Source organism: Rhinolophus hipposideros (assembly GCF_964194185.1).
Source record: "Rhinolophus hipposideros genome assembly, chromosome: 12".
Classification (NCBI taxonomy): domain Eukaryota; kingdom Metazoa; phylum Chordata; class Mammalia; order Chiroptera; family Rhinolophidae; genus Rhinolophus; species Rhinolophus hipposideros.
In genome coordinates, this window is record NC_138058.1 from 4149702 (window position 1) to 4174525 (window position 24824).

The 24824-nt window shown below is 45.4% G+C and overlaps 1 protein-coding gene across 2 annotated transcripts in view; it reads right to left on the reverse strand.

The window, feature by feature from the left end:
- Positions 1 to 577: 577 nt before the first annotated feature.
- The window catches only part of UXS1 (UDP-glucuronate decarboxylase 1), a 100895-nt gene continuing 76648 nt past the window's right edge, over positions 578 to 24824 (reverse strand). For both annotated transcript variants that reach the window (XM_081069061.1, XM_081069060.1), the window contains exons 10-15: positions 23398 to 23517; positions 14635 to 14678; positions 10973 to 11033; positions 7394 to 7451; positions 4379 to 4482; positions 578 to 1414 (exon numbers count right to left, since the gene is read on the reverse strand). In XM_081069061.1, coding sequence (XP_080925187.1) covers positions 1283 to 1414; positions 4379 to 4482; positions 7394 to 7451; positions 10973 to 11033; positions 14635 to 14678; positions 23398 to 23517 — 519 coding nt within the window. In that variant the 3' untranslated portion in view covers positions 578 to 1282. The remainder of the gene's footprint in view (positions 1415 to 4378; positions 4483 to 7393; positions 7452 to 10972; positions 11034 to 14634; positions 14679 to 23397; positions 23518 to 24824) is intronic.

Genomic DNA, 24824 nt, shown 5'->3' on the forward strand with positions numbered 1-24824 from the left:
CAGTCTTTATTATATTAATTATACTAATATTATATTATATTATATTATATTACATTACATTATATTATATTATTATATTATAAAGACCCAGTCTTATTTTACTATAAGACCGGGTCTTATATTAATTTTTGCTCCAAAAGACGCATTAGAGCTAATGGTCCGGCTAGGTCTTATTTTCGGGGAAACATGGTACGTCGTTTTTGTATTTGGTACAAAAGGATACAAAAATCCGAACACTAAATCTTGAAAGAATTCTTAATAAAAGCAAAAGCTCTCAAAAGTTTTCACTCAATGAGCCTTAATCTCACAGATGATGACAAAAGGCACTTCTTTTTCTCCATCTGGTCTGTGTTGCCAGAGGACACACAATGACTCTAACCCTGGGTAAGACCTGAAGACCTCTCTACGCAGCAGTTAATGTCATATGGTAAGCGTCAGCCCACATAGCACATAAATGTTTTCAATACCCACTAATCAAATCACATATCTCACCAACCTGAGCATTTTCAGAACTTTTAAAATTAAATTCTCCAATACTTTTCTAAGCATTTCAACAATGCAAAGCAGAAAGCCAACCTTTAAAACTGAAGTTTCAATATTTTATTAAAATAGCTGTTAACCAATATTACGTTAACTGTCCCCCCCCACCTCAAATATGCAGCACAACGCAGTAGTGATGTCAAATATCCTTGATCACGATCACCAACAGAAATATTTCAAAGTCAAGTTTGCAACTAAAAACTAGACCTTGCAAAAATTCTGAATTAAAAAGAAACATAAAGCTCTCAAACAGAATTCTTTTATCCACACGAAGAACGGATGCTCGTGCGCCTTCCACCTGACAATACTGCTAGGTTATGTTAGTTTTTCTTTATGCATAGTATAATGTCTCATTTATAGGTACCCACTTTTATAAATAAAATCGGCATTTTCACCCCATTTAATGTTCCTTTTCAGCTTCACAAAGAAACCAGTAAATAAAACTGTCAACGACAGTCACAACATATGCTCTCACAGCAAGATAAAAAACTTGAAAATATGCAGAGATGCATCTATGCTATTTTACATAAAAAGTCAGATTTAAAAAGTGCAAGGCAAAATTTGCAGGTTTTTGAGGGGAATTTGTAGGCACATCCACTTCTTTAAAGCAAGCTTCAGAATAAAATTCCAGTTTGTTCTTCATGACACCTGTTTAAGTCTCTCTTTAAGAAAAAATGAAAAGGAAAGAAAAATACATCCCATCAGTGTGAAACAGGGAGTCTTGGTCCCAAGAATGAGGTTTTCAGTTATGGCGTGTCCGTCCTTTTTTTATTCTTGCAGGCTTTGGTTTGGGGATGTACTGATTATTTGCCTGGTACTCAAGTTCTTTCCGAAAGTAGTGAATTGCTTTGTTTAAACCTTCTTCAAGCGGGACCTGTTTAAAGAAAAAGTGAGAATGAGAGACAAGGTTGCTACTGAAAAAAACAACACACTGTCCCAGGTTTCACAGGAAGGAAGTGCCGACTTGTGGGTCACAAGGGCATCTGGCGGACTGAGAGAGGCCAGAGTTTTCCAAAGCTGCCTTCAAAACACCCTGTGCAACCTGACAAGGTACACTTCTGACATAAAATGAGCTCTACGGCCCAGAGACCGTGAACTACCTCTGTGGGTTTGGTGTCTACTTCAGTTGGAACCACTCACAAAGATCACTTTTAAAATAATGTCCATGTGCACCTACGTCGAGGGAAGATGCTTTGGGAAGCAGCTGTATCTGAGCCACAATTCTCCCATGCAACACTAACCCTCTGCACTTCCACCCCCACTGGCCTAAGAGGCAGAGCAGGTGAAGGACCTTATGAAAAGAAATCTTAGTGAGGAGCAGCCCTGCAGCAGAAGCAAACAGAAATCAAATCAGCAGTCCATTGAAAGAACAAAGGGAGAAATGGGAGGGAGGCCTTGCTAAGGGGCACTGAAAACTGGGGGGGAGCAGGATAGGTCTGTTATCTTGATGGTGGAGATGGTTTCATGTCAAAACGTATTAAATTGTACATTTTAAATTGGGCTGTATGCCAATCGCATCTCAATGAAGCTGTTGAAAACAGACACACATGGGAAAATAAAGATGGATATGACTAAAAGCTTCTTTGGACAAGATCTCTCAAAATTTTCTTATGAATTAAACTATAGTAGGAAGAAACCAGTGGTTGATAAATTCCAAGAACGTTAGAATATTATACATTTAATTCCAGGCAAATAAAATGCCCACTGCGTACATATGTCACATAATGTAAAAGCAATAGTTACATAGTGAATGTACATTAATCTTTTTTTCTTAATATATATATATTTTTTATTGGGGAACAGTGTGTTTCTCCAGGTCCCAAGTTGTCCTTCAATCTAGTTGTGGAGGGCGCAGCTCATTGGTCCATGTGGGGATTGAACCGGCAACCCTATTGTTTAGAGCTCGCGCTCTAACCAACTGAGCCATCCGGCCGCCTCTAAATATTTCTTTTAAAACATAGGTTCTACTTACATGGACCAATGGTAATTTCCTTCTAAGTATGAAGAGCTATGCTTGCTGTAACTTATTTTGTACAGCTGGTGCTGTTATATATTAGATTTTGCTAAGTCTGGGCATAATCATATTTTTATTTCATTCAATATAATTCTGTGGCCTTCAGCAGATCATGTAGACATGTAGACCACAGCAGAAAATAAGGATAGGATTAGAATTCTCACATCTCTTTAAGGTTCTAGATTCTATCTTTCTACTTACTGAGTTCTGTAGTTCTCTGAAGAGTAGCAGAATATGCCACCCAAAAACAGGCCTGTAGGAGTTCAGGACATGCCACCCCAAATCTGCCACTTCAGTACACTGATGATTTTGAGCTGTCGGCACTTGAAAAACCGAAAATGCAGGGAGGGGCTTTCTCTGAACTTTCCTTATCTGCCTCAAGACAGATCCTCCAAAAATAATTCAATTGTTATAAATCCCTCTCAGGGAGTTTTCATCAGCCAAGGACACTAAAGTTGACACGAGACAAACTCTGCCACGAACTGTCACAACTCCCATCTATTCTAAGGGGCCATTCATCTTTCCTAAAAATCATTTACTCTCCCCTAAGAGGCTATATCCGCGCTCCTCTTTCCCTATGAAGATGGTATTTAAGCCAGAGTTCTAAGCCACCTCTTTGAGTTACTCATTCTTCCCTGGTATCTCCCATGTATACATGAGGTATACATGTTAATAAACTTTTTTCCCCCTCTTGTTAATCTTTTATTACAGGCCTCTCAGCTGAGAACTCAGAAAGGCAGAGGGAAAATTATTTTTCCTCCCCTACATTCCCTACTATGTACATTTTTTAAAGGTAAACAGCTCTGGCCTGTGCCCCTCCTCTCTGTGTCTGTGACCTGACGTGGCGGCATCTGCAACCCACAGGCCACGCCTAGGATGATCCTACATTTATGGAGCACCTACTATGTACTCCATGGGTTCTGTGGCAGCTGCTGGGGCTACACGAGCCCACATATCTCTGCCCTCAGGGGTAAGCAAGGAAACAAAAAGGGATGTCAGAGACATGACAGACAGTAAATGGGCTGAGCATACTCTTGGAGATGTGGCAGCACAGGAAGGCCTCTTTAAGGAGGTGGCCTCTGAACTGAGACCCAAAGGACAAGAATGCAGCAGCCATGTGCATCCCTGGGGGGGACACAGCCTGGGAAGATGGGCATTCTAGGCCGAGGCAGAAGACCTCCACAGCTTCTTGTAGGCCACAACAAGAGCCTGACTTAGTCTAGGAGCAATGGGAAGGTGTGGAGGTCCACCTTTTTCCTCACTTTCCATCTCTCACACTTCCACCCTGGTGTTCTGCCTACGTGGGAACTGGTGGGACTTGCTTGCCCTGGTTCCCAGCACCCTCACCCCACCTGCACGTGCAAAGACATCCTGGGCTTTGTGGAGATTGGAAGGTCAACCATGGCTACACGCGGCCTGTAGAGCATGTGGCCATCACCCTCAACGCTGTTTGCATGGATGAAGCTCCCATGAGTGTGTGTGTGTGTGTGTGTGTGTGTGTGTGTGTGTGTGTGTGTATAGAGAGAGGGAGAGAGAGAGAGAGAGAGAGAGAGAGAGAGAGAGAAAGAGGAGAGGACAAGAGAGACAGAGAGTTTACAAAAGCAGAGCTCCTAGTAGGCCCAAGCCAGCTTCCCAATAACAGAAAATGAGAGAAACATGATACTAGAAGCTGAGTAATGGCCTGGAGAAAACCCTACGTCTTGTCCGCCCAGATGCCCGAGCCCACCTCGCTCCACTGGGGGGTACCTCACAACGGCTGGCACTTGTGAGGGCATGGATGCAGGGGGGGGAGACCTTTCTCCCTGAGGCGTCCCCCACACTTACCACAGGCTCCCACCCCAGCATCAACTTTGCTTTTTTGATGTCTGGTTTTCTTTTCTGTGGGTCATCCTGGGCTTCAGAGAGAAACTGAATTTCACTTCCACTACCTGTTGAAAAAAGAAGAAAAGGTGAGGGAGCATCACGCACCTCTAGGGATGTGATGTTTTATCAGCTACATCAAAATGCCATCTGCGCAATGACTGGGGTGCAGATTGCGTGACGCATCTCTCATGGACTCCCTCAGCCACAGGAGGTACTGCACTTCTGCCCCATGAGAGCTTGGTGAGGAGCAGGTTACTCTTACTTTACAGGCCTCAATGAAACTCGAGGGCCTGCACTCTGCTGCCAGCTCCAACGCAGACCACCCACCATCAGCTACCAGGTGTGCCCACTGAGTGTGAACCCAGAATAAGTGAAAATGTCAAACGTAGTGTGTGGTCAAATGCAGTGTGCGGTTAAACGTGGCCTGTGGTCAAACATGGGGTGTGGTCGTCTAAGACACTGCTGTCCCCAGGGAGTGCCCGGGCCACTCATGCCCTGGAGGAGGCCCTCACTTGGAATCAGGCCGGCTTCCACTTGAGTAACCAGTGGAGTGCAGGGGGAATGACTGTGGGTTAGTTCCGGGCCGACGCCTAACGAACACCTGGGGCCCTCAGGTGCCTGCAGGAGCGAACCCTGAGCCACCATGTAAGATGTAGCTCCCCTGTGGGGGACCATGTGCAGGACAGACAGCCGGGCTTGTGCAGCATACGGGCTGGGCCCAGACCCTGCTGGCCAGCAGAACGAAGCCGAACCGGTGACCACCGGCCAGTTCTGCAGAAGAAACGCCCAGTGGAGGGCAGCCCCATGGCAGAATCTAGGGCAAATAAAACGGGTGCCGTTTTCAGCCACTGCGGTTTGGGGTGGTGTCTCACACAGCCATTCACAGAACCATGGTGGGTATCCTGTGGCCCAGTCAGGATTCAGACCAGCGCTTCTCAAGTTTCAGCGTGTATGGATCACCTAAGGATTGTGTCAAATGCAGATTTTACCCCAGGAGATGCGTCAGAGTGTGCGTTTCTGTTTCTAGTGTGCGCCTGACATGCCACCCCAGGCCTCACTCTGGGTCGTGAGGTTCTAGATGGCCTCGATCCCAGACAGCTGTTATCTGAGCACGCCCCTTCATCAACGGTGATGGGACAAACAAATTCCAAGTGGAAAAGATGGGGAAATGGATCTGAATGGAGGCTGCTGGAGCCACGAGATGCTGCGGTTTACAAGGTGTGATCACAAAACACAGTGAATGTTTAAATTTTAAAAAAATTTATTACAGTAAAAGACACATTGTCATTAATCCCCCTCTAAATGCTCCCCCTCTCTTCGAACACACTTATCCCATCGTACTTTCCACTTTCTGAAGCAGTTCTGGAAGTCCTCTTTCGTGAGTGTCTTTAGTTGCACTGTCGTGGCTGCCTCAATGTCCTGAGTCAATTCAAAACGTTTACTTTTCATGGTCATTTTGACTTTGGGGAAGAGCCAGAAGTTGCACAGTGACAGATCCAGTGAATAAGGCGGATAAGGACACACCATGTTTTTATTTGACAGAAATTGCTGTACCAGAAATGATGTGTGACACGGCGTCTTTCCGTTGTGATCAAACAATACGGTGAATGCTGCTGCCGAGTGTCATCCAATAGAAAGGCAGGGATCTTCTATATGGAAGCCGTGCATTGAACCTTAGTAACAGTGTGTGGTTAAGTTTCAACTTGTTCTGTGCAGTCAGTCGAGTGTGAGCTATGGTTGAGAGAAGGTGTGTTTTAAAGTGTGCCCGAAATCATCCTCCATCATGACAATGCTCCGTGTCACACATCGCTTCTGGTATGGCAATTTCTGTCAAATAAAAACATTATGATGTGCCCTCACCCACCTTATTCACCAGATCTGGCACCATGTGACTTCTGGCTCTTCCCCAAAGTCAAAATGATTGAGGACATCGAGGCAGCCATGAGGGCGAAAGTAAAGACACTCACGAAAGAGGACTTCCAGAACTGCTTCAGAAAGTGGCAAGAACGATGGGATAAGTGTGTTTGAAGTGAGGGGGGAACATTTTGAGGGGGAATAATGGCAATGTGTCTTTTACTGTAATAACTTTTTTCTAATTTAAACATTCACTGTATTGCTCGATCACACCTCGTATGTCTAAGGAAGACCATCTCCTCTCCCATCCAGCTGTCCAGAGTTGATGAAAACAATGCTGGTGTATGGCAGTTCCACGCCAGGAAGGACAACCCTGAAGAATCAATTCAGCTAAGTGAAGGGCCTGGACAGCCACCTCAGAATATCCTACAACGCAGTCATCCCCTTGCTAACTACACTCCAATCTGGTTTTGTCCTGACTCAAATTTCTCAATCAACTCTGGAAAACAGACACTCTCCCCCCACACCCGCCCCCAAGAACCAGATTTCCCAGTTATTGTAAGCCTGCTTATGTGACAAAGGGGATACCCAGGGCATGTCTGCAACCTGAGGGCTGGTTGAAAATACTAAACTTAGGGCTGAAGAGCACACCCTGGCTGGGCTACTCCCAGAGTCTGCATTACTTCCAACATTTCACGGCTGGCTGGCCAGAGCTGTAAACCGGACGTGAAACTGTAAACAGATTCCATCAGAAACACACAAGCTGCTGTGGCTCTCATGCTCTTTGGAATTCCACGCTCGCCATTGCTAGTGCTTGGAATCAAACGACTGTCAGCTTTGCAGAATGATCTAACATCACCCCGTCTTAAGCGCTGGGAACAAAACTGTTCTTCCCACACAGACCTGCAATTACAAAGGTGAACAAAACCCACCTCCTTTCCCACCCGCTTCCCCTTTATCTTTCCATTTCTTAATTAAAGAATCAGAAAATAATTAAGTGCTCCTGATAAAGTTCTGCTTTTTATCCAATTCAATTACCTTGTATTAATTACACATTTTCAAGTCAAGGTGTTTTAACTAAGTGTAGGTGGTTTCACTCAGGAAGGTGTTTGTCCTACTTACCAACAAGATTTTTAATTAACTGAGCAAATTCTAGGATTGTGTGTTCTTCTGGGTTCCCCTGAGGAAGAAACAGGTTCTGGTTACAAGTGTGATTGCAACAGCAGACACCACTACCCACACACATACATGCCTTCAAAGGTGTCCTGGGCTGACCAGTGTCTCTGCAAGTCACCAGGCTCGTGACTCACGTTTCACTGGGTGCTTAGCTGTTCGAGATGATTACTCATCCTGACGAAGTGCTGAACTGCACCTGCCCTCACCTGTGTCCTCTAGACTGTCTGCTGACAAGAACACCCTTTAGCAAGGTCAACAATATCTAATGTGCACACACATTCCCTGTTGGGAGTTACCACAACAGAGAATTTCTGTATCTAACGTCACTGGAACTGCAATGTCACTTTGCATAAAAGTTTGGTTCTACAAAATTAGCTCTCCTAACATAGTTTATTTCCATTCAGGTGCACTGTGTGAACAACTTAGATAATAAAGAACTTGCAAACTTGTATGTGAAAGTTGTAACAGAAATGAAATGCACTCACAGATGAGGGCTGTGGGCAAGCTGGAGAGAAAGTGAATGGACTTTTGTGGACGGGGGTGGGGGGAGGCTTTAAGGAAAACCATTTTCTCCTTTTCTTCCTCACCTCACATATTATGGCAACCACTGCCCATCTTCCCTTCCCAAGTTCCTACTGATTTGCTGCTACTCCATCATGAGAGACCACCAAAAAGTTTGGCAGTTATATATCCTAAATACTCTTCATGCTCCATTTCCTAGTTTAGTCTAAATCTAGAAGGTAAAAGAGGCAGGAAGGGAGCCTGGGTCTAACATAAGAAAGGGCTGCTTAGTAAAGTGGAGTGATGGGAATTTGGGAGAAAGTGGCCCTGTCTTTATCAGGGCTATTGGCAGGCACACTACACTCTTCAGACTTTAGGGAGGACAGGTTTCTACAAGAGATGGGAGCTCCCAAATGTTGCTGTACAAAGGCCCCCTCCAAAAAGAAGAGAAAAAGAACATGGTATCTAAAGAAAAGAGATCACTGACAACATGCACATTTTAAAGGGCATGTAATGAAAACCCAAGGGTAAGGCTGGCATGTCCTTCACAGAGGCAGGCAGATAAATCCTCGAAATAAACTGAGGCTTGCAAGACATGTCTCATTCTGTTTTTAATTGCATATTTATTCAAAAGCGCATGGAGGAAGCGCTGGCTGGGTGCTTGCAGCCACCGTATCCCTAATTCGGTTAATAGTTCCACAAGGGAGGAAACCCACCAGGGCCCCTTCTTTCCTTATTTGGTAAGAGCTCACTCCCAACTCAGTGCACAATGCCTGCGATGGGATGTGCTGAAATCTGCTGCCTACAAAGTACAAGGAAAGGTTTTCAGGTGAAGTGGTTTCCAAAAAATAAGCAGGTGTGGCCACATCTGTCCTTAAACACTGCAGGAAGCAGGAGAGGTAGTTTGGGAAAATCACCTGCAGCAGACTCCTGGGCTTTGTCAAGGCGACGCTGTCAAGGTGCTCAGGTGGCTCTCATGCCAGTTGCCATCGACAGATTAGAGCATCTTGAATGCTGGGCAGTCTACACTGGACACCTCCCATTTAAAACGAGACTGAATGAAACCATTCAGAAGACAGCGGCTAAAAGGGTAAGAGGGCTCGGGCGTGACATGAACTCTGGCTGGAACAGAGTTCCAGCTGGAGGGGAGAAGACCCAGGGGGCACGACCTTGCCCTTGGAGGCCTTGGGAAACTATCGCACAGCAGCGGCATCGGACCCGCTCTGAATGGCCCCGTACGCAGACAAGTAAGGCCAGCAGTGGGCATCCAGAGAATGAGACTTTAGTCCTAAACATAAGGAAAAACTTTCTGTCACCCAGACCTGGCCAAGGACAGAGTGAATGGCCTTGAGGAGAAGCAAGTTCACCAGCACTGCGTGTGTTTAAGGCAGGGCACGAGATGCTCACCAGCCTTCCCACAGGAAACGCTGGGAGTGCAGCACGAGGGTGGTCTGTGCGGCTGGGTCACTGATGTGATCAGTACCTGAGAGACCTTCTCTTTCTTTTGAATATATCTCAATTTATTAAAAATATTAAGTTTTTAATCTTTGATGTATACAAACTAATAATTAGAAATTAGTTTAAATGCAGCAATGGAATGCAAGTACTTCCAGATTTAATAGTAATAATGAGCATATACAAAAAATGCTTTCTCTTATGATAGTCTATTAAAAACACACAAAAAACTTTGGATATTAGGATAAACCCTCCACTAATTCTGTAAACATAAAATTCTTACTACTGATTTTTGAACTATGTGGAACATTTGCTTGAGAAACAAATCTTTTCAGGGACCCAAAGAGGTAGACAAGATACTAAAGAGTGAAAGCAGAGACAACAGATAGCAGAGGCCTAGTGGCTTAGTCCTTAAATACACTTATGCTGGTTTTACTAGCTCTCCCCTTTCTGGTGAGGATAAGCAGCAATCAAAACATATCAATAAAACTACAGTCGCTCCTTGAACACCACCAGCTTTTTCTTTTTACTTTTCCCACTCAACATTTTTTTATTTTCAATTATAGGTGACATTCAGTACTATTTTATATTATTTCAGGTGTATAGTGCAGTGGTTAGACATTTATATAATTTATGAAGTGATCCCCCTGACTAGTCTAGAACCCACCTGGCTCTATATGTAGTTATTACCATCTATTGATTATATTCTCTATGCTTTACTTTACATCCCCATGATTATTTTGTAACTATTAGTTTGTACTTCTTAATCCCTTCACCTTTTTCCATCCTGTTCCCCATCCCCCATGCCCTCTATCACCCCAACAAATATAGTATCCATCTGATATCATACATAGTTATGACAATATTGACTAAATTCCTTATGCTATACCCTACATTCCCATAACTATTATTACTTTGTAACAACCAATTTGTACTTCTTAATTCCTTCCCCTTTTTTCACCCACAACCCTATCCTCTTCCCATCTGGCAACCATCAGTTTGTTCTCTGTATCTATGTGTCAGTTTCTGTTTTGTTTATTTTGTTCTTTAGATTCCACATATAAGTGAGAGCATACGGTATTTGTCTCTCTCTGTCTGACTTATTTCCCTTAGTATAATACCCTCTAGGTCCATCCATGTTGTCAGAAATGGTCAGATTTCATTTTTTTATGGCTGAGTGAAAAACTTTCTTAACCACCTCCATCTTCTCTAATCTCATTTAATCAAGTCTTAAAAAAAGTGTCTATACATTAAATGATGGAGAAAGGAGTATACACAGAAAAATGTCCATTTACTAAAGGCTTTACAAGTTTTTAGACCCGGACCCTTCAGGTGGACGGAGTTGGTTTAGTGCTTATTACACTGTTCACTATGTCTTACAGATGTTTTATTTCTTTATAATCTCTTGCTTTGTTTTATTTTGTATTTGTTTTTTCTCTAGTATTCAGAAAGCAACAAACATACATGCTCTACTGATGTATGCTGATGGCAAATAAAGCAAAGTCTGGAGCTTTCTCTCCAGAGCCTGTGACCTGCTCTGGAGGGAGTGGCCGGGGAGGACGCACTTACCAGGTTGACCGGGCTGCTGACGTTGCTGTTCATGAGAGCCACCAGGCCATTCACCAGGTCACTAGGAAAGAAGAGAGGCCAGCTAAGGTGCCGCCTGTGCACCTTAGACACGCGGCACCTCCCGGAAGGAAACCAAAACCCAAATGAAAAACTGGATGTCAAAATAAAATCCTGCAAATAAGAGGGTGTTGAGAATGCTGAAGTATTCATGGATGAAATGACATGACATCTGGGATTGGCTTTCAGTAGGTGGGGTGTACATGGCTGAACAGGATGGAGCTGAGTGACGGGACTGAGAGCTCTACTTTTGTAAATTTCTGAAATCCTTTAACAATTAGAAAATAAAAATACATTCAAATAGGCACACACGCTAATTTTCTGAAATCCTTTACTAATTAAAGTATAAGAATACATTAAAATAGGCACCCCAACCCCCCCAAAATGGAATTGATACAAGTTTTTGATGAAAGTCCACATGACATGAGAACCTAGGTAATTGGCCCATACGGAAGCAGATGATTAAAAAAAAAAGATACACTTAAATGGAAGAACTCCCGTATCTAATTCCCATACTGGCAAAGCACAGGTAAAGCCAAACAATACCAAGTGTTGAAACAAACCGGAACTTTGCTCCCTACTCCCTCAACCTTCAATTTGCACCCCCCCCCCCACCCCAACACCTTGTATGAACCGGTCAGGGGTATCAGGATGTTTCAAATGGATTGTGAGTGACTGGGCTATGGAGGTGAAGATAAGTAAGCAAATTTTCGCTTACCAAGGTTTGGTTCTTATTTTCAGAAGCTTTAAAGTGTGGCTCTGTTAAAAAAAAGTTACTTCGTAAAAATGACACCTCACTGCCATACACAAGCACTTTCTCTAAGTCTATGTTCATCAGCTGTATTTCTTAGAAGACTGTTCAAGTTCAGTTTTGGTGATCCAAATGAAGTGTTTTCAAACCTTTCCCTCCTCCTCCTCCACTACCAGTTAAGGAGCAGGTTACTGTGGCAAACTGGCAAAAGAAAACCTCAGGTCCTGCTTTCCTTTTCATTGAAAACGTTTTTTGGGGGTGGGGTATTTATTAAATAAACTACTTTCCGGGTTTCTGTTTATAACAAACGGATATTTTCTATGAACATGCCTAAAGCCTGTTCTATTCTTAGATCAAGCACAAATGAAAATAACTGGTGACTTTGGGTGACTTCTCTCGTCTAGAAACTGGCAAAAAGTCACTTCATCACTATGGCAGTAACTATTACATCACAGCACATTCTCTCGCGGCATATGTCTCTGCACATTTGGAAAAGACATTAAAAGCTGCCATGCAGTCGCATCCACGATCATGTTTAATATTGACGCTGGGAGGCGGGTCCACATTAAGGGGACTCTTATGCAAACTCATGGGGGTGGGGGTGGGCCATGCATCTTGTATGTAAATAAACCGGCAACTTTTAAGGTCAAATTGCATAGATCACACTCATTTAACCTGAAGCTCTTTAAAAGTGTCATTTTGACAAAGTGACTTTTTAAAAAATATAGCATGCCCTTGTTATGTGGATGAGGACGTAACCTGACCATGAAAATCAAACACAGTCATGCCAGGGTGTCAATGCGTATGACCTCAACCTCAGGAACCATGAAACGCTGCTTCAAGGCAATCGTACATTTTGAAAACAGATTTAAACAGTCAGGGAGAGCCAGATTCAGATATTGTATATTTTTAACTGGAGTAAAGATTCTCAGTTTCTAAAAAATAGCTTATTAAAAGTGGCAAAACTTTGGTACATTAACTGTCTTTAACTCTCTCAGCTAAGTCCTGAGTAACTAAAAGTGGAAGGCAGGAAAGCCCTTTCCTGAGTCTGATGGCGTCATGAAGCCTCATTATCTCTGACTGACTAACATGAGATGAAGAGATTACCATGGGAGCAGGGGAGTCAATGACTGGCACAGTACATTGAAGAAAGGGCTAGCAATAACACTTCCGAGGAAAGAGCTTAAGCCCTGTCCCCAAGTTGTTTGTTGGCACCTGCAGCCTGTGCTGGTTGAGCAGGCTGGGAAGCGTGGCCACGTTTGTCCTGGGATGGTATGCAGCAGGTGTATCACAGAATTCTTAAAATATCTTAATTACTCGCCAAAAAAAAAAAGCATCTGAGGCTACTTTCAATACATTTTGTGTCTGATGCCTTTGAAACAATGAGAACACAAGGACGGGTCCTGACTTCCCTTTTCCCATCTCACTGTTATTTCCAGAGCTGTCACAGCTGGAGAAGCATGGGGAACACTGATGAGGTGGTTCGAGAAAATTCAATGGCACTGGAGATTGCAAGACTCCCTCAAGAAAGCGCACAGAGTTGGGGGGTGGGGTGGGCAAAGAAGGGTGGGGTGAAAACGTATTATTATGAAAAGATGGTACTCGATACACAGAAATCCAATTAATATGGTCGCAACACAGAAATGTGCCCTGATTGTTTTCTCTGAGCACATGGTGTCTGGGTTAAGAGCTTTGAAATGAAAACAATCCTGAAGGCGGGGCAGCTGCCATTTCCTGGTTAAATCCCTTCTTAGAATATTTGGAAAACAAAGTGGGCCCATTATATTAAACTCCCAAGATTTTTGTCCCTCTAGGCAAGACACTGATGGGTGGGGAGAAAAAAAATACTGACTGTTATATACGTTTATTCAGAGTTTTCTTTTGGACTAAGTGTGAAAATTCACATACAACACTTTTGGAAAAAATCTACAGTAGTTGTTTTAAGTTTTTGTTTTTTTTTAACTAACAGTTCCATTTCTTAAAGAGACTTCTACCCTGAACCCTCGCATAATCAGACAAATGTCTGTGTTATTGCTCTGGCTGAGGTGGGGTGGGGGGCTGCCCAGACCTGCACCCCTTCTTCACCCCACAGCACCCCTGGGTGGCCTCAGGACACCAAGAATAGCATTTTCTGATTGATATGCATCATAGGGTATTTGCACTGAAAACTGAAAATATATGGTGTCAAAATATAGAACTGGATTTTACCATGATTTAGGATACTACAAACATGCAGAATTCACAGTAACTGTGTCACATGGGAAAGTATTTTGGTATATGTAATATACATGGTAACTTTTTTCAGAACCCAAACTACATTTTAAAATTAGTCACCAACTGAACTGACCAACAAAAAACTAGATTTATGAGGATTACCAAGAAGACAAAGACTATTCAGCAAAATTCTTAAATATATTCTTATGTGCATTTAGTTTCAGCACAAAATTTGACAACATTAGGTGAGGACAATCTCATCCACCCCTGAAAGCCATGTTTAAAATGGGTCTATTTCTGAATCTGTAGGTTTCATGGGTGATTAAGGCCAAATGTTGAGTTGGCCTGAACGAAAACCGTCTTACCTCAAAGCTTGGCAAATTTACCTAGCGAACACTAGGTGGCAGTAAAAGGTTAGCACATGACTCACAAGTCAGGGACACGACGTAAACTTTTAACTTTGAACAGAGAACCAAATGAACTTTTCCATCTTAAAATTAAAATGTACTTTTCACCAAGCCACACTGCTAGAGCTGTGAAGACAATTACTGCATACAACAGCACTGCCTGTTCAGTTTGCAGCAGCCCTGCTGGGGTCACTGAGAAGGCCGGGCTGCCCACAGCAAGCCCGCTGTCTTACCTGACGTACTGGAAGGCCCTGGTCTGCGACCCGGATCCGTACACCTAGGAGGAAACCGACAGTGAGACCTCGCACTGTGTGCTTCCCGCTTACGTCCGAAGGCTGAGAAGGTGGCAGAAATGCTCACGTGTGTCATGTACACGTATAAAGGTTTTCCTCAAAGGACACTATCAGACAGAGTCAGCTATTAGTCTTACTACGTGTCAGGTTCTGGGACAGGACCTGCATGGCCAGCAGGTGACAGACCCACACGAACAATACTCAGTACATTTCACCGAGTTCTCCACCGGGCTGCCCATCAGGACAGCTGGGCACTACGCCAGAGCAGGGCTCAGAACGTCGGAGGAGGCCGGCATCTGGGTATTTTTACAACTAGTTCCCTGGGTGATTCTGATGTGCGGCCAAGGTTGAGAAGCACGCAGATTCTGGGTAGAACACAGAGGTGGCAGGGGGCGGGAGGGGTCTCATGCTCCATTTGTGTACACTGGACTATTCCGTGTCTCTGCCTCTCGTCTACTGTCCACCTGGCAAAGTGCTACTCATATCTCAGGGACCAGCTCGGACCTGCCTCCTTGGGAGGCACCCCAGGCTCATTCCCAGGAGAATGCACGGCTCTGCCCTTTGCTCGGCGGTCCTCCCTTCACCTTCCATACTCTGCCGTTCATGCCAGCTTCCCCCAGCTGAGAGCTCCCTGCGTCAGGAGTCGGCAGGGTGACTCATGTTTGCCCTGCTGCAGCCCAGCACGGTGCCAGTGCTCAATGGATGTGTGCTCAACAAGACCCTTGTGAATTCTGCACTTCACTCCACTTAGTCAGAACGGAGAGACTGGAACAGAAGGCTCTTTGAGGGACTCCCTAACCTCACAGTCACAGAATGAAAGAGCCAGGAGTGTTTGTTTGTTTGCTTGCTGGCCTGTGGTGGGAGGAGGGACTGCCTTCTGGAACAGCCCGATTTCCAAGCTCCATGACAACACTGGTGCCACCTCCCCCATCCCCCGCACTGGACAGCAAAGAAGAACCATCAACAGCTCTGTAGACAATACCAGCCCACTGGGTTCCCTTCCCACAGTCTCAACACGGGGTCAGTGGGTCTGCTCTTGTGTTCGGACAATGTCCATGGCAAGTCCAACAGCTTCAAAAGCTGCCTGGGCTTGGTCTTCAGTCCACTCACCCCTCGGAGCTGTGACATCCTACCCTGCACTGTCTCCCATAGCTGAGTCCACCCAGGAACGTGCACAGGCAGCTCCAAGTCCCCCCCAAATACGCTGCAAGGAATGTGTTCAGGGCACCATGTGCTGAGTCCAGGACAAGGACAGGCCAAATGGGCAGCCAAGCTTAGAGTCTGAAGACTCAAGCCCAACACGTTCTCAATAAAAGGAACAAGGACATTGTGACGAGACAGCTGTAGCATTAGAGCTATAGACCGGAAAGTCCACAAAAGCTCCTAAAGCCTGAAATTACCTGCCTGTCGTGCCTGCCACACTGCTTCATTCTAAGTGCCTCCCTGCGAGGGCAGTCACAACCGGGGGCCAGGCTGTCTTCAGGCACACTTCCCTCCCGGCTTCCTCAGGGCTCTTCCCCAGGAGGAACCTCCCATCTGGCATGGCCCTGCCATCCCCACAAGCTCAGGAGGCCCGGAGCTCGGCTGCACGGACGTCATGGGGTTGGGGGTGCTTGGCCCGCTCCCTTGAGGTCCAGTGAGAAAAGCCCCAAACAGCACCCCCCGCTGCACACACCCCTTACACCATGGTCCCACCTGAAATCCATGTAGCAACTGGGACCTGGGGGGGGAGTCCCCATTGGAGAAAGAGGTACTAGGAGGGCCACTATGCCCAGGCCGTGGCAGGAATGCGTGGATCCTGGGGACCGCCAGGGTACACCTCCCCTGGAGCCTGCCGATGACGTGGCCTTGAAGATGTGCTCCAGCATGTGCATTAGGCCAAGATGCCACGCGAGCGGTGCGTGGACCTGCCCCCCGCCTCCTGATAAAGTCCTGTTGCACTTTAGTTCCTAGGGTGTGTCACACACTACATCTACATGTTGGCTCATACCAGCCTTCTTGTATCACCACCACGGTATTTTGCAATATGAGGACTTATAATTCACGTGTATAATAGTCACGCTGTGCATGCTCAATATGTGTGACAGACAGAAGACACTATGCCATCCCCTCCCCCAAATCCGCTCTCCCTGCCCTTTGGAAGACACCTGAACCCCTGTGCACACCCCTCCCCTGCAACATGGCGCAGGAGGGCGGAGGCCAAGTGTCGTCCACAGGCCTGACACCAAGTCGGGACACAATGAATATGGACATGAATGACACAGGGGCGGGTGCTGACAGTGAGCACCTGCAGCCCTCTCAGCCACCTTGCTTTCCTCTAAGAGAAGACACTGGGACTTCCAGTAGCTTTGGCTTCATTCCTAAGGAAGCAGGAACGCAAGGGTCCCTATTAAGGCCTGGGTAACCAAGCACTGTGTGCAGGTCAAAGCAGTCCGCTGATTCAGGAATTGCCAAAAGGGAGAGGCCGGCGGGTGGATGGACAGGCAAGAAGGAGCAGGAAGGCGCACCCAGGGAGCATGCACACCCACCACGAGTCCTCCTGTGCCTAAGATGCCTTCTCGTCTCTCCACGGATGAAGGGCCAAGCTTAGGAATCACTTACAATCCCACGCTGTTGGTACAAGGTGTAATTGGCTTTGCACTGGTCTTAGAGAAGTATGGCTTCCCCAGTCTCCCTTTGGTAAAACAGCAAGGCTTTTGAAAAGACACACACCCAGGATCAAACCCAACTCTGCCACATCTGGACTGTCCTGGGAAAATTCATCTCAGTGAAGTCGTTTCTCATGTGCACATTGAATAAAGGACAGCCAGGCGGCACAGCAGAATCAAACCTACCATGAAGGCGTTTATACAAACACCTTGTATGTACGGGCAGCTGTGTTTCAACTGAACTCTGTACTAAATAAAGTCTCTTCAAAATAAACTTAATAAGCCAGCTCCACCTACACCATACTCATCTATTTTCTAAGTTTCTATATGATTCAACTTGGAATACAGCTCCTGTGTACGAATTACAGAACGTAGTGGTACACAGGCACACCTCATTTTATTGTGCTTCGCAGATATTGTGTTTTTTTCTCAAATTGAAGTTTTGTGGCAACCCTGTGTTGAGCAAGTCTATTGGCGCCCTTTTCTAACAGCATTTGTTCATTTGGTGTCTGTCACATTTTGGTAATTCTCACAATATTTCAGTTTTTCATTATTATTATATTATTATCGTGATCTGTAATCAGTGATCTTTGATGTTACCAATGTAATTGTTTTGGGATGCCAGGAACAGCGAACTTATCAGATGGTGAACTTAATCAATAAATGTATGTGTTCTGAGGGCTCCACCGACCGGCCATTCTCCCATCTCTCTCCCTGTCCCTGGACCTCCGTAGTCCCTGAGGCACAGCACTATGAAAATTTGGCCAATTAATAACCCGAAAATGGCTCTAAGAGTTCAAAAGGAACAATCAGACATCTGTCACTTTAAACCAAAAGCTAGAAATGATTAAGCTCAGTGAGGAAGACATGTTGAAAGCCAAGATAGGCCAATAGCCATGCCTCTAGCACCAAACAGGAAAGATGTGAATGAAAGGAAAAGTTCTTGAAGGAAATTAAAAGTGTTACCTCAGTGAACACACAAATGATACTGTGTTTCTTTGAAAATAAGACCTAGCTGGACCATCAGCTCTAATGCATCACTTTGGTAGCAAAAATTAATAAGATCCGGCAGTATACTAAATATAATATCATATCATATCATATCATATCATATTATATCATATCATATCCGGTCTTATATTAAAATAAGACCACATCTTATATTAATTTTTGCTCCAAAAGACGCATAAGAGCTGATGATCCAGTTACGTCTTATTGTCGGGGAAACAGGGTAAGAAAGCGAGACAGGCTTATTGCTGATACGGAGAAAGTTTTAGTGGTCTGGATAGAAGATCAAAGCAGCCCAACATTCCCTTAAGCCAAAGCCTAATCCAGAACAAGGCCCTGAATCTCTTTAATTCTATGAAAGCTGAGAGAAGTGAAGAAGCTGCAGAAGGTAAGTGTGAAGCTAGCAGAAATTGGCTAATGAGGTTTAAGGAAAGAAGCTGTGTCCATAACACAAAAGTGGAAAGTGAAGTAGCAACTGCTAACGTAGAAGCTGCAGTGAGTTACCCAGAAGATCTAGCTAAGATAGTCCATGAAAGTGGCTACACTAAACAACAGAGTTTCAGTGTAGATGAAACGGTCTTATATTGGAAGAAGACGCCATTTAGGGTTTTCATAGCTAGAGAGAAGTCAATGACTAGCTTCAAAGCTTCAGAGGACAGGCTGACTCTCTTGTTAGGAGCTAATGCAGCTGGTGACTTTAAGTTGAAGCCAATGCTCATTTACCATTCAGAAAATACTAGGAACCTTAAGAATTACGCTAAATCTACTGTGCGTGTGCTCTAGCAATGGAACAACAAAGCCTGGATGACAGCGTATCTTTTTACAGCATGGTTTACTGAATATTTTAAGTCTACTGTTGAGACCAACTACTCAGAAAAGAGTCTTTCAAAATATTACTGTTCATTGACAATGCACCTGGTCACCCAACAGCTCTGACGGAGATGTACAATGAAATTAATGTTGTTTTCAGGCCCTGTTAACACAGCATCCATTCTGCAGCCCAGGGATCAAGGGGTAATTTTGTCTTTCAAGTCTTATTATTTAAGAAATGCATTTCAAAAGGCTATAGCTGCCATAGACAGTGATTCCTTTGGTGGGTCTGGGCAAAGTGAATTGAAAACCTCCTGGAAACGGTTTACCATTACAAATGCCATTCATGATTCATGGGAAAAGGTCAAAGTGTCAACATTAACAGGAGACACTGGAAGAAGTTGATTCCAACCCTCATGGATGGCTTTGAGGGGTAAAGACTTCAGTGGAGGAAGTAATTGCAAATGTGGTAGAAATAGCAAGAGAACCAGAATTAGAAGTGGAGGCTGACAACATGACTGGATTGCTGCAAACTCATGACAAAACTTGAATGGATTAGGAGTTGCTTCTTATGCATGAGCCAAGAGAGTAGGTTCTTGAGATGGAATCTGTACAATGGTGAAGATGCTATCAAGGTTGTTGAAATGACCAAAAAAATGGATGTAGAATATTATATAGTTGACAAAGCAGTGGCTGGGTTTGAGAGGACTGACTTCAATTCGGAAAGAAGTTCCACTGTGGATAAAATGCTGTCAGATGGCATCACACGCTACAGAGAAATCATTTGTGAAAGGAAGAGCCAATTGGCGTGGCAAACTTCACTGTGGTCTTATTTTAAGAAGTTGCCACAGCCACCTAACCTTCAGCAACCACCACACTGATCAGTCAGCAGCCATCAACACTGAGGTGAGACCTCCCACCCGCAAAAAGATTCCGACTTACTGAAGGCTCAGATGATGGTTAGCATATTTTAGCAGTCAAGTAGTTTTGAATTCAGATATGTACATTTTTGGACATAATGCTATTGCACACTTAATAGACTACAGTATAGCATAAACATATCTCCTATATACACTGGGAAACCAAAAAATTCACATGACTTGCTTTATTGTGATATTCGCTTTATTGTGGTAGTTTGGAACGAAACTGTAATACCTCCAAGGTCTGCCTGTACTACCCGAGTTATCCTAACAGGCAGCCAACACAGCAGTGACTCAAAACACTACGGCATGACCAAAGAATAAAATTTGCTGAGGGATAAGATAACACTGGGCTTCAGAAAAAATTCAGCTGGAAGGTAAGCGATTACATTACCCCAGCTTGGAAAAGAGAAGATGAGACACTGAGGTGTTCCCAACTACCACTGAAAAGGTATTTAGTCTTAGGAATGACTTGTTGGAAACATGGCAGAAAAGGAGAAAAGATGAACTCTCCTCCTTATTCTCTTTGCTTAATAAACCAAGTGCTGCCAGAGATGGGCTGGATCCAGAGAATCATGATGTACGACCCCTCCCCTAAGACTTCTCCATAAAAGCAAGAGATGCTCACTGAACTGGACAGAAGAAGATGAAAAGTTAGGATTTCATCAAATCATTGAAGGGAAATAGAATTATGTGTGACAGAAGAAAGAAACATTCTGAAAGGGCTCCCTGGGGACTCCTGCTCCTGCCACCGGAGGCATCTAGAGAAGTCTAAACCCCGGCATGTTTTGGACTAACTGCAATCTTGGTGGCACCAGCCAGCCTTCTCCTCTGTCACCGGCACAGAGGCTTGCACAGCATGAAGACAACACATGAATTATTACCGCTACCCACAATGGTAGCTTGGGCTGGGCGGGGGACGTGCTCTCCCACCTGACACTTGGGCCCTGGCTGCTGCCCAGGAGACAATAAATCAAGAATTTCTTTCTCAAAGGCTTCTACCAGTTTGTTCTGCAAACAAAGCAGCTCTGATTGAGTGGTGTAAGGACAGTTCTGAGGGCAGTGACTAAAACAGCACTAGGAGTGTCCCTGAAGGTGAGGAATTCTCAACAGAGCAGCTGGACCAAGGGGTCCAGGGCACAAGCACCTGGAGGCCAACGGCGGCAGAGGGGAACAGGGAGTGAGAATGAGCTCCACCTCGTAGGAACACTATAGCCGCGAGCTTCCAGAACAAGTCACTGAGCCCCCGGGGCTCATCACAAAGGAAAGCAGCCATGGTGACCCCAATCAGTAGTTCGACCACACTTATCACATGCCACCTGGGTGCCAGGTACTCTTCTGGGAGCAGGGGACACAGCCAAAAGTGAACCCAAGTTCCTGGCATCAAAGAGCTCACACTGTAGAGGGGGTTGGGGGCTGGAAAATTAACATTTCAGTTGGTGATAAGTGCCATGAAAACAATAAAAAGCACAGTTCAGAGGGGCAGAGTGACAGCTGAGTGCCATTATACACAGAATGGCCCAGAAGTCTCCCCAAACGAGAGGACAACTGAGCAGGGAGATCACCTGGAAGGTAAGCGTTCCAGGGACAGGCAAGAGCAGACGACTCAGGATGGCGAGCAGAACGGGGCTGAGGCTGGCTGTGCCAGACATCGCAGGACAAGGAAAGCCATGTGAGTTCCTCTGGCTGCTGGGTTGTGAGCAGTGGACAGGAGAATGAGAGTGATTAGGAGGCCACAGCAGTGAAATGGGAGCGGGCGGCAGCATGGGCTGGGGTGATGGGAGAAGAAGCGATAACGACCAGCCGGGTCTGTGTCTATTCGGGGGGAGGACCCTAGAGAGTGCTGGTGCTTGGCGTGGTAGGGAAGGACTGAGTGTGACCACAGCGGCACCAAGGCACGGAGCTGGCATCTCGTGAGTGTGAGGGTGGGAGAGCAGGCTTGGGTGTCCAGACCTCCAGCTGGGGTCTGGATTCACCCCTCCCTGTGTGTTAAGGAAATCTCACCTAGAAAAATGTGTCTTGCCCTGGGGGAGCCACATCATTTTTTCGGTTCTAAATTGGCTAAGCTTTTTGTTCTGAATTGGTAGTGGTGTAGCAAACACATCCCAATGGAGCCGACCACCATGGAGAATGGGGACTAAGAGCGGAGGCCCAGGGTTTAAACACAGCTGCTACTGTTCGGCCACGTATGCTTGGGCAATTTAAACTCTGTGCTTCAGTTTACCCAGCCGGAAAATGGGGACAGTAATTATCACCTGTACTCCATAGATCTGTTGTGAGCATTAAATGAGTTAATAGATGTAAAGATTAAAGAACAAAAATAGTAACTAACTCTATTGGTAGATAGCTAGAGAGAAAGGAAGAGATGGAAAGATGGATAGACGAATAGATAGATTCATATGTTTATACAGCTGTAAGTTTCTCCCCGGGAAACTCAGCTGATAAGTAAACCGTCCTATAGGATTTTCAGAGTCCCCAGATGCTTATCTAATCTGGAGACCTACCAAACACTGAGCTTTAAAGGGCCACAGAAGGTCACAGATTGAAGAGCAAAGAAGCGGAGGCAGAAAGGCAGGGAGAGGAATGGGACAGATAGGAAGAAAAAGAAGGGAGAGTAAAGGAGAGCAGGGAAGACTTGGCAAAACCAAAGAAAACCAACCGGAATAATCAGCAAACCCCATGGCAGAGCAGGGACAGCGTTCTTCCCTGAGGGAGGCGAGAGGGGACGATGAGCATCTGTGGGACAAACGGCCCACGCTGACCCCACAGGGGCTACTGAGGCAACGAGCAGCGGGCCTCAGCCTCGCTGCACACGCAGACCACTGATCCTAGGCCACCAGGTGGCCAGGTGCTCCAGAAGCCCCCTCCCCCTGGGTGGGGACGACTGGCAGACGGAAGGCTTCTCAGCACTGCCAAGAAAACCGCCCAAACCGCCTCCAACACATCCACTTCTCGGCCACCTGAGGGGCACTGAGTACAGACACAGCCCCGACTACTGCCAGAGGGCCAGGACAACGAGGGGAAAGATCTTTGCACACAGGCCTGCGCAGACGGACAGCCTCTGAGGCCGGGGCGCGTGGACCAAGCCCACAGCCCACCGCACCGGGGTATCTGGGCTTGGAACGCACAGCTGCCCGGCTCTCATCAGTCTCCCTGTTCCACGTTCTACGCATTCGCCTGCTGTCCCCATCGCTGCAGGCAGCACGGATATCAAGACACACAAAGCGGCGACTTCAGGAATGCGATTCCCTAAATCAAGATCCCATGAGCACTTGCTGGTGGTTGCCAATCTTTTTTGCCCACGGAGGCCGACATACCGTGAGCGGCTCGCCCTGGAGCGCCTGCAGGATGAAGTTGCTGACCACCCGGCCGTCGTTCATGTGCATGCGCGGCCCAAACGTGTTGAAGATTCTCGCCACTCGCACTTCTACGCCTTCCTGGAACACAGAGCAGAGGAAGTGAGAGGCGGCTCGTTTTGCAGTGCGCACATCCGCTTTCACAGTGCCATGCCTACACACAAAGCATGTCAGAACAAGTCCTGCCTTCCGTTCCGATAGGAAATAGCTTTTTGATTGAACTGTGTACAATGTGCTCATTGTAAACACATCTGCAGACTAGAGAGAGTTATACCAAAGAAAAGTCAAAACATGTCCTAGGTCTCACCACAAGGCCACCGGCATTAAAACTCTGGTGGTACACTGCAAGATACTTACGTGTTTACATCATTTTTTTCTCCCCAGCAAATAACTATTTTTCCAATTGGGATCATGTTATGCATATTGTTTTATTTTTTTCATGTAATATTTTTTGCAAATTTATCACTCAATACAGATTTCAATGTCAATGAATGTTTAATAGCTGATTTGAAGAAAACGGAGTGTTCATCTCAGGTAAGGAGGTACATACATATAAACATTCTAAAGAGCTGCACTGCCTATACCCCAACCTGTTCCACTGAAAAACTGCAGACAATATAGCACCCCATACTGGCTACTAGCTGAACCGCCAGGAAAGGTGTATACCAACCAACATTGTTGAAAACACATCTCTCTCTGTATGGTAGGGTTACAGACATTCATTTTCCTCCTCTGGGTATTTTTTACTGTTTCTATTTTTATTACAATAAACATGTATTACTTTTATAATCAAGTAAAGCCTATTTCCAAATATGTTATTACGGAAGTATATGTTTTAAACTTTAAAAGCCTTCTCTAAACTATCTAATTTAATTAATTTCACAGATTGTTTTTTTCATGGATACAAACGTTAAATGTTTTACCACAACTCTGAATTAGTGGCCTTTCACAGAATCCGTGCTTCTAATCTGTTGTATCCAGACTACAAATGCATTTTCTGGGCATCTGAGGCAGGCAGGATGGTGGTATGAGGAACTGGGCTCCTGTGCCACCCAGCTCCGTGGCTTAACCAGCCTGCTACTTACCCTGTGTCACAGTAAAACTGGGAGAGGAACAGAGCTTCCCTTACAGGGTATTATAAAATTAAAGCGATCCCTGAGTAGCCTTCAGCACAGGCCCAGCAGTTACACATTAGTAGTTGCTCCTGTTGTCGCTACTAGACAAAACAGTTGCTTTGTATTTTTGCCACCTCAGGTCTGGCATAGCCTGGGACTCTAAGGGGACCCTTAGCTGACGGGGTTTATGGAGCACAGAATTCTGCCCCCAGTATAATGAGTTAAAGGTCATAAGCTGCAGTGACCCAAGGGCACACATTAGGTCTCAAAGTG